General features: G+C 36.0%; 2 protein-coding genes across 9 annotated transcripts in view; one reads left to right on the forward strand and one right to left on the reverse strand.

Moving 5' to 3' along the window:
- LOC140507015 (uncharacterized) overlaps positions 1-16,141 on the forward strand; it is a 101,304-nt gene that overhangs the window by 25,944 nt on the left and 59,219 nt on the right. The window contains exon 2 of one of the 2 annotated variants that reach the window (XM_072614858.1): positions 12,529-12,611. The exons of the other annotated variant lie outside the window; for it this stretch is intronic. The gene's annotated coding sequence lies outside the window, so the exon portion shown is untranslated. Of the gene's footprint in view, positions 1-12,528; positions 12,612-16,141 lie in introns of those variants that run through there. 2 annotated transcript variants of the gene reach the window in all.
- PKNOX1 (PBX/knotted 1 homeobox 1) overlaps positions 1-16,141 on the reverse strand; it is a 171,982-nt gene that overhangs the window by 11,799 nt on the left and 144,042 nt on the right. For all 7 annotated transcript variants that reach the window (XM_072614857.1, XM_072614853.1, XM_072614852.1 and 4 more), the window contains one exon: positions 12,415-12,587. In XM_072614857.1, the coding sequence (XP_072470958.1) occupies positions 12,415-12,587 (173 nt within the window). The remainder of the gene's footprint in view (positions 1-12,414; positions 12,588-16,141) is intronic.

The raw sequence follows: 16,141 nt of genomic DNA on the forward strand, positions 1-16,141 counted from the left end.
GGTGCTGTCCATCTCCAGAGAAAGAACTAGTAGAGTCTGAATGCAGATCAAAGATATTTTTTCTTTACCTTTTTTATTTTTCTTGAGTTTTTTTTGGTTTGTTTTCTTTCATATAGAATGACTTACATGGAAATGTGTTTTACATGACTACATATATATAACCTATGTCAAATTGCTTGTCTTCTCAGGGTGGAAGGAGGGAGGAAGAGAATTTAGAACTCAAAATCTGAAGGGAATGTTAAAATTGTTTTTGGCATGTAATTTGGAAAAAATAAAGTTTTTTTTAAAAAGCACAAGCGTTGAAACACACCAACATTGTCAAATAAATTTTCTTAAAGGAAAACTAATTAATCAAAGTTTTGAGACTATAACAAGAAACTAAGCCATTTCTGCTTAGAAAATTGTAACTATTAAAGTCCTGTGCCTGGACAGCCTTAAAAACTAGGTCATATATTGTATTATTTACATTATAAATGCACTTTTGAGTATCATTTCTTCTGCATAAATAGCTGTATCCTGATCTTTTACATTTTGCATGTAGATGCTAAACCAGAAATAGTTGCTTAGATTATTCTCAAGAATGAACAGAAAGCTACCTCTCCCAACGATTGCATGATGTCATACTTTGACTCTGAAGACAACCCCCCTTGCAGCTAGTATGATGTGAAATAGAATATGTTATCAATATAGCTGATCCCAAATAATGTAGAGACATTTACTTTCTTCAATGCATTTTCCCTTTTCCTTTTTAAAGCAGGTTGAACCTGGACGGGAGAAGACTCTGGGGAGACATAATAGCTGCCTTCTATTTAGGATATATTGTAGAAGCTGGTCTAAGTCTATTTTCTGCAAGACAGCTTTTCAGTTTTCCCAGAAGTTTTTATCAAATACAGAGTTCTTTCTTAAGAAATTTATCTTTTCTGGCTTATTCAACATTAGATTAAGTTCACCTTATTCTGATTCTCCTTAATTTAATCTGTTCCATTTATCTACTTCTCTTTTAACCAATACCAAATCATCTTGATAATTGCTACTTTATAATATAGTATGAAGTCTACAAGTGCCCCGTTCATCTCTACCTTTCTCATTAATTTCCTTCATATACTAGATTTTTTGTTTCTCCAAAAGAATTTATTATTTTGTAAAAGTCTGGAAATTCTGAGAAATTCTGGAAAACTATCCCTTTGATAGTTTGATTGGTATGGCATTAAAACTGTAAATTAACTTTAACAGCCTTGTCATTTTTATTGATTTGTCACAGCCCAGTCATGAGTACTGAATATTCCTTCAACTATTTAAGATGTTATTTATTTAAGGAGTACTTGTAATTAAATCTATACAAATATTTTGGTATTTGGTAGACTGACACCCAAATATTCCTGCATTTTGTAGTTTCTTTGAATCAGATTTCCCTATTGCCTCTTGGATTTTGTTATTATATAAAAATGCAATTGAATTTTTGAGGATTCATTTTGTAGTTTGCAAATTTACTGAAGTTATTGTCTTAGTTGGAATCTTTGCTAATTATTTAAGATTGTCTAAGTAAGTTATCATGTCATCAGCAGTCAGGGATAAGTTTATCTCTTCTTTGCCCATGTTAATAACTTGAATTTCTTTCTCTTGTCTTATTACTATCACTTGAATTTCTAGATTCCTGTATTTATTATATCTCCATTGTACATAGTGCTTACTTTTGGCTTTAGATACCTTTAAAGATATTTTAAAATGTCCCTCTATACCTATGTTCTGTAGTATTCTTAGTATAAGTGAGTGTTATATTTTGTCAAAGATTTTTTTTCTGTAATTATTGGGATAATCATGTGATTTTGGATGCTTTTGTTTTTAATATGATTTTAAGTATACTGATTATTTTCCTAATGCCGAACCACTCTTGTACCTTGCATATATATCTATCCAATTTGGTCATAATGAATGATTTCATGTATGAAGTTCTATAACCTAACAGTACTTTTACTGAAAATTTTTGAATCAATATCCACTAATGATTTTGGTCTACAGTTCTCCTTTTGAGTCCTTTTTCCTTTCCTGGTTTAGGTATTAGAAATATATTTGTTTCATAGAAGGAATGTAGTAAGGTGCTTTTAAGAATAATTTTAGAGTACTAGCACTAATTGTCCTTTAAAAAACTGATAGAATTCTATGAAAACATCAGAATCAGGAGTTTTTATTATTCCTTTGGTAGTTCTTTTATAGTTACTTGTATTCCTTTTCTGAGACTGGGTTATTTTAGACCTTTATTTGATCTTTTGTTATTTTGGGTATTTGATATTCTTTAATGTATTGCCCTATTTTGCGTGTGTATGTTCTCAGTTTTGTTAGCATATAACTGTGCATAACAGGTTCTCATTCTTTTTTATTTCTTCTGGTTTTGTTGTGATTATAGTTTGTTTATCTGCTATTTTGTTAATCTGATTTTTCTGCCTTTTATCAATTTGGTAAATCTGATCAATTTTGTTAGTATTTTCAAAAGACCAGCTTTTAGTTTTTATCATTTCTGTGGCCCTTTTGGTTTCCAATTTTAACTGTTACTCTTTTAATTTTCAATACTTTCTTTTTTGTGTTTACTTTGGATTTATGTGTTAGCTCTCTGACTTTTAAAGTGCATATTTATTTCATTAACCCTTTCATTTTCCACTTTGTTAATATTATTTTAGGGATTTACTTTTCCTCAAAGATGGCTTTACTTTAATCCCAGAAATTTTTTTCTCTTCATTATTTTCTTTAACATAATTATTTATTGTTTCTATGATTTATTCTTTGGCTAATTCATTATTTAGAATTTCATTTTTAAGTTTCCATTTAGGTCTGGTTTTTTGTGTTTGTGTTCCCTGTGCTGATTTTTGGTTGTATTATGGTCTGTGAAGGATGTATTTACTATTTCTGCCTTCTTATACTTATTTGCAATTTCTCTGTGCCTTAAATACCTGGTTACTTATTAAAATTTGTGTGGTACTGAGAAATATTTAACATAATCTTCAGCAATTCTATTTAGCCAATCAGTCTTTAAGCTCTAGTTTCTCTAGCAATTTGTTCAATTATATGTGTGCGTATTATTTATATTTGTACACACATATATCTTACTGTTGTTTTTTCCAAAACTGAGGAAGGTAGATTAAAGTCTCCTAATACTGTATCATTGTCTATGTCTTCTTGAAATTCCATTAGTTTTCCCATTTATGAATTTGGATGATAAGGCATTTGGTGCATACACATTAAATACTGATATCTGTTTATCTATGGTTCCTTTTTCCATAACATGATTTCTCCTCTTGGCCTTGTCCCTAACTTTCTGGACTTCGAAACTGCGCCTTCTCTACTTCTGGCTCATCCTGGAACTTCCTTTAATGTCTGGGGCATCCTTCTCCTAAAGCAACTTCTCACTCTTGCAGCCTGCTCATCTTGAAATATTTCTCAAGGTCCATCCCATCCTCCTGTTTCCTGTCTTCAGAATCGTGCCCCTGCACAACAATTAAATGTTCAGCTACCTGTTAAAGGCAGTCTTCACCCATTAAAACCTAAGTTTCTTGAGGGTATGTACTTCCTTTTTGTTTGCATTTAATATCCTGAGTGTTTAGCAGTGTCTGACACATAGTGTCTGATAAATGCTGGTTTCTTTACTTGCTTTCCTTGTTTATCTGTACAAGATTTTTTTTTTTTTGAGGCTAGGTCTCCCTATCTTACACAGGTTAGAAGTATAGTGGACACTCATGGGCCTACTGTGTTGATCTGTATGTAAGCTTTGTCCTGTTTCATTTCCAATCTAGGGCAGTTCGGTACTCTTCAGATAGTCTGACAACCCTCCTTCCTACTCCTACCCTGACTTGGCGGGCTCACCCTATTAGTGCTGGATTTACTGCAGATACACTTTCAGCTTTATCCTCCTTACATTTTAGAACTCCAGAGCGCAAGGATCCACCAGCCGCAGTGTCCCTAGCAGCAAGGATTATTAAGTATGCAGCACTCAAATTTTTCAGATAAGGGTTTGGGATCCAAGATATAAAAGGAACAGATAGGCAAAGAGATCTATCTATCCACCTATCTAATTACCTGTTGCGTGTCTATCTCTCACACACACCCACCCCTCCCCCTAATTGTGGTCAAAGGATATGACCAAAATTCTCAAAAGAAGAGTTGCCAACTATGAAAGAATACTTCAAATCACGAATACTAAAAGAAATGCAAATTAAAACCACCCTGACACATCACTTCACATCATTAGGTAAGTGGAGTAAGGAACTCATAACGTCAACCACAACACAACGGTGTAAACGGAACAACCGAAACAACAAAGCGATCCAAACTGAAAGCTGGACCTTTCAAGGATCAAGTTTGGCCCCAAAGAAAAGATCTGTGAAAGCATTTTCTGACTTCATGTGAAGGTGGAAGATGATTCCTATGGATACCACATGTGATGTTAGACTGGCTTTTGATGCTTGGGGTGATTTTACTGAACACTTTCCCCCTGTTTCATCTGTTCTGAGGCCGTGCTTCTTAAGCTGGGTCACAACTGCACAATGATTGAAAATTAATTCAAAATCAAACATGTAATGAATCCAAGGTGTTTGCAGCAGCACTTTGCCCATGTTGCACAGTGCAGCTTCATTGAAGCTTTGGTTCTGAACACGCACTGCATGCCCATGCAGCACCAATGAAGGCTGCTGAAATGCGAAAAGGGGTCATGAGTGGAAAAAGTTTAAGAAGCCCTGTTCTAAGGGATGGTTCTTCAGGAGGAGGATGGATACGTTAGAAAGTACAGGTGGCATAAAAATTAAAGTTATCAATATAGATTTATTTTTAAAATTTAAGAACAAAAATGACTGTTGCAAAACACAAGCATGGGTCCAAAGAAGAAATATGAGAAAACACCCTCTCCTTCTACTTCTTGGTAAAATAATGAAGATCTCCTGCTGAGAGGGAGAAGGGAGTGGATGGCTCAAGAAAAGATGACACAGAGGGTGTGATAGTCAAAGAAGAGCTGAAGTATTGCTACACAACAGTGATAGCCCAGGTAAGATTATTGTACTTAAATCTGTAAGACCCAATCAGCACCGCTGTGTGCCTCTCCAGCAACATTCAATAACACCTGAGTAGGCATTAAGATAGATGGATTGAGATTTGATAAAGCATGAATTGTGATAGGACAAGACAGCAATGGATGTGAGGATAGGAGAGAGTATAAAGTTGAGGTTAAATACAATTTAATTTAATCTCAAGATTGGGAAAGGAAGGGAACTATCACCTTCCATGTGCAATATATTCCACACCAAATTCTGGTTTGGGATATCCATTTGTCTGATGGTCATTTCCATTTGAATGTCCTTCCAGTACATTAAAACACAATATCTAAAACAAAACCAGTCATTTCCTTACCACCTTCACCCCTCTCAACCAATCTGCACTTCTAATTTCTCCATCTCTATTTAACAAAATCATGCAGTCAAGTCCTTGGAGGGGAATGATCCACTCAGCTTTGGATCTCCCATGTTGGGGCAGAGCTAACAACCTACCCTATGTGGTCAAAACCTAGAGAAGACTGTGCTTCACATGCCATCCAGACAACCATTCCAGCTTACCACTTCCCTTTTGCTACAAGGATAATATGCATCTCCAATCCCACTCACCCTGCTCTCTGTCTTTTTGCTCTGTTAACATTAATCTACCCTACTCACCCTCTCTCTGAATTCTCAGACCAAAGCAACTTTCTCCCTGGTATCCTTATATAACTATATCTATGGATAGATCAAAGGCAGTCATTCCCACTAGAAGATAAGTTCCTTAGGGGTAAGAACTATTTCACTTTTGTATTTATATTCCCAGTGCTTGGCACAGAGTAAATGCTTTTCCTTCAATTAATCAGCTCATTAATTACTTTTCCAACTGATTAATGGATATGAATATTCCAGTCAATGATATCCCAAGTTTGGAATAATCTTAACTCCTTTTTTTTCTTTTAAATAATTTAAACTCATCTTTACTGACATTTATGGTTCATGAATGTTTTACTGTATTCCACTGGACTGGCCTGATTACTGAGGACTGGCTCAGAAAATAGAGCCCCTGAAAGATTCTGAGCAGTGGTGTGTGACTTGATCAAAACTCTTCACTAGGATCAGATCTTGCATTGGGCATGCATGAGGCAAGCCTAGGCTGCTTAGTGGATAAAATGCCAGGTTTGAAGTCAAGAAGATCTGAGTAGAAATCTGGCCTCAGATACTCAGAAGCTGCATGACTCAGAAAAAGATAATCTTAACTTCAGTTGGAAGGGACCAGAAATGCCACCTAATCCAACTCCATGCCTGAAAAAGATCCCTGCTGCAACATACCTAACAAGTGATTATCCATTCCAGAATTTGCTCAGAGATCTTAAGAGGTAAAAGAAACCTTAAAAGCCCATATAGCCAAGACTCCTAATTATACACGAAGAAACTGAGACCCAAAAAGAAAAAAAAAATTGGCCATCATGCCACAACTTTTAAGTGTTAAAGTCATGATCTAAACTAGGTCATGACTAAAATGACTGAACAGTAGATATATATGACAGAGCCAGAACTGGAACTCAGGTCCTATGAATCCAAGTCCAGTGACTTTCAACACGACATATCATTGAAGAAATATCTGACTAGAAAATTAGGTGAGGCAGTCACAGCAAGGGGGTAGAATATCAATGGAAAGCCTAAGTGTTGTATTTGTACCCACATAAGGTCAAGAGAAAAAGAAAAACCCCAAATACTTGGATGGTCCCACTGAAAAGGAGTTATAGTAGGACATGGACAAGGATTATACAGAAAAAAAAGAATTGACAGGTTTTAATATATATTTTTGGAGGACACCTACATCAATGAGATAGATCTATTTAAATATTGAAATATAAATTATATAAAATTCAGGTAGCTTCAAGGAAATTTACATGTACACATTGCATATGTAGACATGCCCAGTTCACTAAACATAGGAAGTTGATGGGTTTTTGGAGCATGGATTACTTTTAACATAAAGTCCTCCTCCTCCCCTGTAACGTGGGTGGGGTTAGCTTCCTTTGATTGGCTGGCTGAATCTTTAAAACTGGTGAGATTAAGTGCCACGTTCTGTTCTGCACTCTTTTCAGCAACTCTCACCTGCTGCATCTGAAGGGTGAAGATCTCAAGTTCACTCACAATGAGGATGCCATGAACTGAACTAGTGAGAGGGAAGGACTTTACTTCCCCTGCTCCCTCACTTTTACTGACTCCAAGAAATAGGCCTGGTTGTATTAGTTTCTCTTTTGTGTTGTTTGACCTCCTCAGTTTCAGGTGCTAGAGGTGATCCCCAAGTAACCAAGAGTTCAATGATGGTGACCTTGGACCCAGGAACACAGGCAGGGCAGCGCACCTAGCCAACCTGGCCTAGAAGCCCTGAGAAGCCAGGGTGCTTGAGATTTGAGCCTGAGTGGGGCTTTGGACCTGAAACTGGCACTGTGCTCTATGGGAACTGAACTAAGCTATGAACCTAATCCCCCTTCTCTTCCCAGAGACCAAGGTAGTATAGGATAGAAGAGGTTAAGTATAGGCAGAAGAGAATTATGTCTCCCTCCTCCCCCTTAGGGGATGGCTTTGGGTGAGAGGGAAGGGTGAGAGGCATATATTAGCAAATGTAGTTGATATCAAAAAAATCAATAAAAGATATACCTTTAAGGAAGGAAATAATATAATAAAACCTTGATAGAACCAGAATAAAAGTGAACTATGAGGCTGACATTCAGAGTAATTTATGGTACCTCATAAGAAGTTTATGGCAAGTTTTGTCATAGTTAGTTGTGAATATTTGCCCTGAACTTATAGTTTTCTCTATCAGGTGTCAAAGTAGCAAACAGGACATATCCTTAAATATTTGATCAGACCTTAAGCAAAATTGTGAAGTGGCTCAGGTTGGTCATGGAGAAAATACCGCCTCTTCTGCTGTTATTCTTATTTTCCTCAGGATTTGGGTGTCACGCAGCTGCCTTTGGTTGCTTGAGCAAATCTAGTTGGGCATTCACCTGCCCTTCCTCCAAGTGCTCCATGCTACAAAATTATCCCTAGAGTGATATTTCTGCCACATCAATTCTTCTCCCTCTCTTCTTTTATCCTGTTGCAAATCAATCCTGAGGTCATGAACACATTCTGAAAAGTGTTTCAAATTTGCTTGTAGAATTCAAACATTTTAAACAAAAAGAAGTCCTGCTTATAAAAGCAGTTTGTTTTCTAACATCCCACATCCTTACATAGGACAATCTGGTTGCTCTTTGTAATACTTCTTCAATATGTTGATACATCTGTGATTTCATCCACGGTGGGTACTCTCTCCAGAGTTACCGATCTCATGTCTCTCTCACATTCTCATTTGGGTAACTTTCTGCCTTGTCCCCCCATAGCTCTTTCTTAGGAAACCGCCTCTAAGTGCCAGGGACCCTTCTTTAGGTCTCTTGACACTGTATGAACACCACTGCAGCATCTGAAATGTCCTCTGCTTTAAGCCTTCATTTGTGGCATGACTATTGCAACTCTTCTGCTCATGAATCTCTCCGATGTTGCCCCTACCTTGCTCCTCCTGTGTAATTCTTCTTTGATATATGTTGCACCCAGTCACATCCACCACTTGGCTACACTGATTTTAATTATTAAGAAACTGTGATATTCCAAGACTTGGAGCCATTTATCATCAAGAAGAAGAAGAGAGATGCTCAATTTTGGGCTCAGTTTATTTTCTACACCTAGTCTAAAATATAAGTGCTGATGAAGCTTCTCTACGGATTTTTCCATCCAGCTGCATGTAATAGTCTCAATAAGAGGCTTTCTTCATCCACTTACTTTATCCTGTGTTTGATATTTAGGCAGAACTCTTTCTGATGGTGTTGGGTCTCATTTAGGAGGCTCGGCAATGTTACAGGCTTTGGGCCATATATCAGGATATTGTCATCCAAACACAGGGCTACCTGGAGATCTGTCTCTCTTCCATTAGGAATCTTATTGCACAGCTTTTGTGATAAAAGCAAACCTCTTTCACAACAATATGCTTCTTGACTACATGCCTTGATTGATATTAATATTAATATTCAGAGGATCATTGAGCAAAATTTTCTTTGTCATAATTGTCAGGGGTTTTGTATCTGACATATACAATGGGGCAACTTTTTGGAAAAGACTTATTAAGGTTGCATTTTGTTCTACTGATGCAAATGTCATTTAACAAAGTCAACAAGCATGGTGAAATCTTAAAATTCTTATATCTTTTAAGTTACCTGTTACTGTAATGCTGTCATCTGCTATAGAATATCATTTACAAAAGCTTCCCGTTCTCTTTTCATATTTTCACTCAAGACTGCCCTTGGAGAAAGGGCACAATGTTTTACTGTCATAAAAAACTGATATTTTTATTGTTTCCCATTTTTGGTAATTATAAGCTTTCTTCCTAAGCTACTGATATCCTTTCTGCTTTCAGATTAATAGAAATACAGAGTTATAATGTAGAGACAATAGTTTCCTGGTCAGAGATGGAGTACAGTCAATCAAGTCTTATAAGAATATATTTTCTAGAAAGCAAAGGAAGGGAAAAAGACCCCTCTGTGTATTTCTCAGAGTTAGATCCCACAGATAGTAGCTACAATGAAGAGAAGTTGACACTTTCAAACGTTTACAGGAGATAAAACCCAAGAAAGCAGCCAATTACATATCCCTTGGCCTCCAAATGCCTGTGCATAAATTTCCAAAGGGTAGGTAGCAAGCAAGAGGAACTAGAGATTTTAAATAAGGAGGCAAATTTGACCTGAGACTTGGCAGGATGAAATCCATGACTAGAATATGGCTTTATACCTTACTGAGAAGGGAGGTGACAGTAAGCGCTATATACTAAGTATGTATTTATTATGTGAGGAACACTCTCCTTACATTTCAGGAAGCACAGGGAGCTTTTACTTCGTCTTATCCCTCTGTCTCTGCCTGTCTCTCTCAAAGCAGGTTATAACTTCTTGACTTACCTTAATGATAGTTTTATTCCTCAAAAGGTGGAAAAACCAATAAGAGGAAATGCTACTCTAAATCGAATCTGATTTTTACTTTCTCACTAACAGAGAGGAACTGGTTGCTGGTGGGAAAATGGTAGAAAATTCCCTCTTAGAATTTGTAATAGAGAAAGAGGGAAAATCCATACACAGTCTGACTAAATTTTGGGCAAGAAAAAAATCATAGGGTTCACAAGATTAATAGGATCCCATGGGTTGAAATGCTATAGGGGCAGTCAGGTCGGAAAGATCAGATGCTCATGAATGAAATTCTGAGGACACAAAAGCCAACAATACCAGTGAAGAAACCAATGTATATGCACTGTCTAAGATAGATGGAAGCAAGGCCAGGTAACAAGAGATGACCATGAGTGTGGCACAGGCCTGAAAAAACACACCAGTAAGTATTTATTAAGCACCAACTACATGCCATGCTGTGCTAAGTGCTGGTAATATTATTTAGGCTTGCTGTGAGGAAAAATTCCTTGACCATTAGAGCTCTCCCAGGTAGAGTAGGCTACCTCAGAGCAAAATTATGGTCAGGTCAAAAAATACTTTTAGGCATCTGCTAAGTGCCAGGTACTCTACTAAGCAAGGCCAAACAGTCCTCCCCTCAGAGCTGTCTTTTTTTTTTTTTTTTTTTGCAGGGAGGGGGGTGGTAGGGGTGGGAATAACCTGTAAACAACTATGTCCAAACAAGGAAATTCAGGATAAACTGGAAATAATCTCAGGGGTGCACAAGATTAAGGAAGACTGAGAAAGTCTTCTTTCAGAAGGTGAGACTTCAGCTGAGACTTGAAAGAAGCCATAGAAGCCAGGAGGTATAGAGGAGGGGGAAGAGTCCTGGGCATGAGGGACAGCCAGTGAAAAGTATGGAGTCCAGAGATGGAGTGTTATGTGCAAGGAACAGCCAAGAGGCACCAGTGCCACAGTGTCATATGTGGGCTACGTGGGAGAAGGGAGGGAAGGGCGGTAAGTGTCAGAGGGATGGAGCAACATATAAAAAGACTAGAAAGACTGGAAGGGGCCAGTTACGAAGAGGTTTTAAAAATCCAGGAGAGGATTTTATATTTAATCCAGGAGAAAAAAGAGAGCCAATAAAATTGATTGAATTTCATCAACATGGTCAGTTCTATGCTTTAGGAAAATCATTTTGATGACTGAGAGCAGGATGGACTGTACTGGGGAGAGATCTGAGGTAGGCAGACCAACCAGGAGACTGTTGCAATGGACTTGATGTGAGGTGATGAGATCCTGCAACAACGTAGTGGCACAGTCTCAGGAGAGAAGGGAGCACATATGAGAGATGTTATGACCCAGAAAAAGCAGGACTTGACAAGGGATTGGTTATAAGAGGGAGAGTGAGGAGGAGAGGATAAAACCTAGGCTGTAAGACTGGGTGACTATAACGTGGATTCCTTTTGCGTACTGGCTGAACTAGACGGTTGCTGAGATCCTTTTCAATTCTCAAATTCTATGATTTTGTGTTGCTATTAAAAGGAAAATAAAGTTCTGTTCTAGAGACAAATGTGGTTTAGGGGATAGTGAGCCAACCTTAGAGCTAGGGAACCTTTGGTTCAAATTCTGCCTCTGACATATACTAGCTGTGTAATTCTAGATAAATAATTTTACCTCTCAGGGTCCCAGGTAACTCTGAGTCTAAGTTGCAGGCTGGGTGCCAATCAATATTGGTGGAGGGGTTTTCCTCATTGGAAGCTCTTTCTACTGATGAAATCATAGGTCTAGTACCCCAATCCAAGTCCCCTTTGTGGCCCTCCTCCAAGAAAAATCTTCACAAAATAGTTCTACAGCATTATTTGTAACAGTGAAACTGGCAATTACTCCTTCCAAGGATTGGCCAATAACTAACTCATCTGTGCTTGTATAAATATAATAGAGCATCACAGCAACATGGGAAGAAACATATTTAGACTTTTAGGAAGTATTATTCCGAATCATCATAATATGATAATGCGTTATATACAATGACTACAAAGTCATAAAAAGGAAAGCAATATCAAAATCTGAAAAAATGCACAGAAAAAAATTCAGAAGAGGATGCAGAAACATATAGGACCTTTTAATTATTTTCATCATGAAGTAAATACACAAAACAAATAGTGACCAATGTAGTTTATATTTTTTATTTGTTTCTGTAGTTGAATATTTATGCTGACAATTTCTAAGTTTAGAATTTTTAGACTTGACAAATTAAAGGCTGCAGCTACTCACATTTACTTCCCTAATTTCCTTAAGACAAATTCATTTTCTCAAAAAGTGTTCATTATCTGGGATTTCTGGATCATTTTTATTTATACATTTTCATCATACTTGTAAAATCATTGCATAAAAACAATAAGACTTTTTATTTCTCTTACCTTCTGACATGGTGAGTTCATTAGGTGGTTGTTGAGCAACCCCTGATGCAATAGAGTCCGGCCAGAATCTTTGCACTGGTCTATTCTGAGCTGTTTTTTTCTTTGTTTTTGGAGTTTCCGAACAGCTGGAATCCAACATGGGCTGGAGAATTCGTCTTCTGGCATTGATAAACCTGATGATCAAATAAAAATCTCAGGTACGAATGGCTCCTAAAAAACAAATCTCTTACTAAGATTAACACACAAGAGTATCATAGTCAGGTTTCTTTATTACTATTCAGAGCAATAAAGATATGAATAGTAAAATATGGAAAACAGTTCATGAGAAACATATTCTGAAACCTTACAACTTTATAGGGTCTGATGCTTCCCCACTTTTTCACCTACTAACTTATTTTTATTCTACGTGCATGTGAGGGGTTATTTGTAAGGTTAATAGCTAAAGAAAACAAAGAATTTCAATTATCTTCCAAGGAGAGAATACCACAAAGGCATTATTGCCTTCCTTTATTTTCTCTCAAAATACTTACGTAATTTTTACTAGCAATTATAAGGCTAAACCTTCAACTGAAACTTTCACTTACTGCCTTTTCAGCTTACTGGTAGCTGAAGAGAACATGAAATAGTTGAAGGAACTGAGAAACTAAAAAGGCTGGTAAAGAGAAGAAAAGGGGAGGAGACCTGATCACTTCAAACATATGAACAAGTGCCATGTGCAAGAATGATTAAACTTGTTTGTGTGTCCCCAAAATTCGAAACCAGGAATGATGGGTAAAAACTGCAAGCATGTATACTGAAGTTTAATATAAGAGAGGACTTCCAAAGAATACCTCTACTGAAGCCCCACTCCAATGTCATATTGTGGAATGAAGCTGATCTGACTTGAAAGCCAAGTCAATAAAACAAAAGCACTGACGGGACCTAACAAGCCAGAGTTGGGAGAAACTCATCTGTAGTTACATCAGCTCATAAAGATCATCTAGTAAGTTATAGAGGAAGAATAATCTGAATCAATAAAGGGAGTGTGTTTACTGTGACAATTACATTTTTTTAAAAACTTAAGTTTTTGCTAATGGTGGGGGGATCTTTTTCTTCAGATATTGCCTATAAAAATTTGAAATGCAAGATATACAGGGAATTGACACAAATAAAATATGTAGTCATTTTTCTGGGGAATAAAGAAATCACCAAAGGAATGGTTTTCAAAAGAAGAACGAATTACCAATACCATGTCACCAAATGCCCCAAATAAGAGAAAAGAAAATATAAACATCTCTGAATTTTCACATATCCATAAAATTGGCAAAGATGGTAAGAAAAGGAAATAATCTATGTCAGAAGAACTGCAGGAAGATAGATATACTAACACATTGTTAGTGAAATTCACTTAACTTTTCACACTCAAAAATCCCACTGCTAGGTCTATATACCTCAAAAATGTCAAAACAGAAAGGTCTTGTATATACCTAAATATTTGTAGCAGAACTTTCTGTGGTTGCAAACCTCCCCCACCCCCCAAACTGGAAATCTATCAATAGGGGAATAGTTGAACAACTGTGTTATGTTAATATAACTGATTTACTGAGTTTAAGAAATGAAGAATTTAGAAAAATGTGAGATCTGTATGAGTTCTGAGGTTTCTTCCAACTAAATCTCTTCTTCTATAATCCCATTCATTGATGCCAAGAGAAAAAGACAGCACAAGGAGAACAATGACTAAAATGACATAAATGGAAATCACTCTAAAAGACAGGTCAAATGAAATAGAATGATCAAACTTAGTCCCATAAAACAAAAGATATTCCCCTTCTTTCGGCAGAGAGGTGGAGGATTAAGGGTAGAGAATGTTACATACGCTATCAGACAGTCATTTAAATTCAATTTTATTTTACTTTTTCTGTGGCTGTCTGGGCATATCAGGTAATGACTATGACATTAAAAAGCTATCAAAAGTTTTTTAAAAGAAAAAAATTTGCATCCTTGAAGCTGAGGTTTCAGCTATATTGTAGCTAACTCAAAACAAAATGAGAAGCTTTATAAATCAAGGATATTTTGAGATAAATCATACATCAATTTTTCATTAGATGACTTCAAGGCCTCCTTTCAATACTCTGACTTATTGATTTTCCCAAAGATAGCTCTGGGGAAGGTATTTCATTATTTCAAAGAATCATTCAAAATGATCAGTTAACTGCTGATGCTCATAACTGAAAATTAATAAAATGTCTAGATGGAATGGAATGGATCTTATATACTGTTCTATTATCAACAATTAGAGTTATAACAATTAAAAAAATTTTTTTCGTCATTTCAATGTAGGCACAGTTTAAAATCGGTACTCCAGGAATAAAGGTACTATGGAAACTCTATATTACATTAACTATTATTCAAGTGAAAAGCTCCATGGTTATTTTTCAACATTTGTCACTTTTTTTAATATTAGTCAAACCATTTCCTGAATAGGTTTCCATAGCAAGAGGGGTTTTTGGTGAAAACAAAATGGAGGGAAGCTAAAAAGAATGAAAGTAGCAGCAAATGTTCATTGAGATTTAATTCATAATTTATTTTTAAATCTTTTAGATTAAGCAATTCTGATGCAGAACAACAATAAAACAATTTAGAAAACATAAACAAGGCCATCAGATGAAGAAAAAGAAACTTGTAAATAGATTAGAGGTTTTATTTTTGTTGTACCAATCACTATTAAAATCATAGTAATATTATACTGAATATACATAAGTATGTAAATAGTTTTATAGTAAGAATACAACCCAAATAATATACTCAACCCACCATGAATATAATTCTGATAACATATTGTTATGAAGAAACCATTCAATTATTCATTCCTAATTGAATCAACTCACAATGCATAATAATATATCTAATGCAATATTCTATATAATTATTCCTTGAGATAGAAATGTATCTGAACATATTTATAAGGAATTGTGAAGTTACAGTGAGAATAAATTTTCTCTAAAACTTATTCCAGTTACCTATAAATTTAACTTAAAGTATGAAGATACTAATAGGGCAGAATGTTATCTTTTCTCTTAAATGAATGTTAATTTTATTATGAAAGAATCATCACAAATTGAAGATCTGTGGATACAAACCATTAATAGGCAAAATTGTATAGCATCATCTGGATAAGTATGATAAAAAAACAAGGCATATATAATTAAAGTGAAAACTATAAACCTATATATGCACTGTGAAACTGCAAAATTTTCATGAGTTAGGGAGGAAACAGACATTTTTACTTCTATTCTGTAAATGAGAAAAATTCAGAGGTTGTGGACCTAAGTCTTTTAGTAATGGCAGAGAAGTCAAACCTAGAATGTGTTTCATTTGTAATTTTTTTAAAAATCTAGTAAGAATGTAACTTTTTGCCTGCATTTTGCTACAGGCTAAAAGCCACACATTTAGAAAAAAGGTACATCTTCAAATTGTCAATTTCCACCACAAACATTAGTCACAAGACAGTCTACTACTATGTGATTTTGGAAACTCACCTCAGTGTCTCCCCTCAATTATCCCTTCTTTTCCTAATTTTTAAATTTCTAAAGTTGGGCAATAACAATATTTCCTTCTGAAATTTCAAATTAACTCTCTCTGCAAGGGTGCCAACATAAGAGTCCTGCTTGGGATCAAGGTCACTATATGTAAGAGGGAAACTGGCTTCCCATAGTTTGTGTTCAGTGGTGAACGATCAAGAACGCAT

This window comes from Notamacropus eugenii, chromosome 5 (assembly GCF_028372415.1).
Source record: "Notamacropus eugenii isolate mMacEug1 chromosome 5, mMacEug1.pri_v2, whole genome shotgun sequence".
Classification (NCBI taxonomy): Eukaryota; Metazoa; Chordata; class Mammalia; order Diprotodontia; family Macropodidae; genus Notamacropus; species Notamacropus eugenii.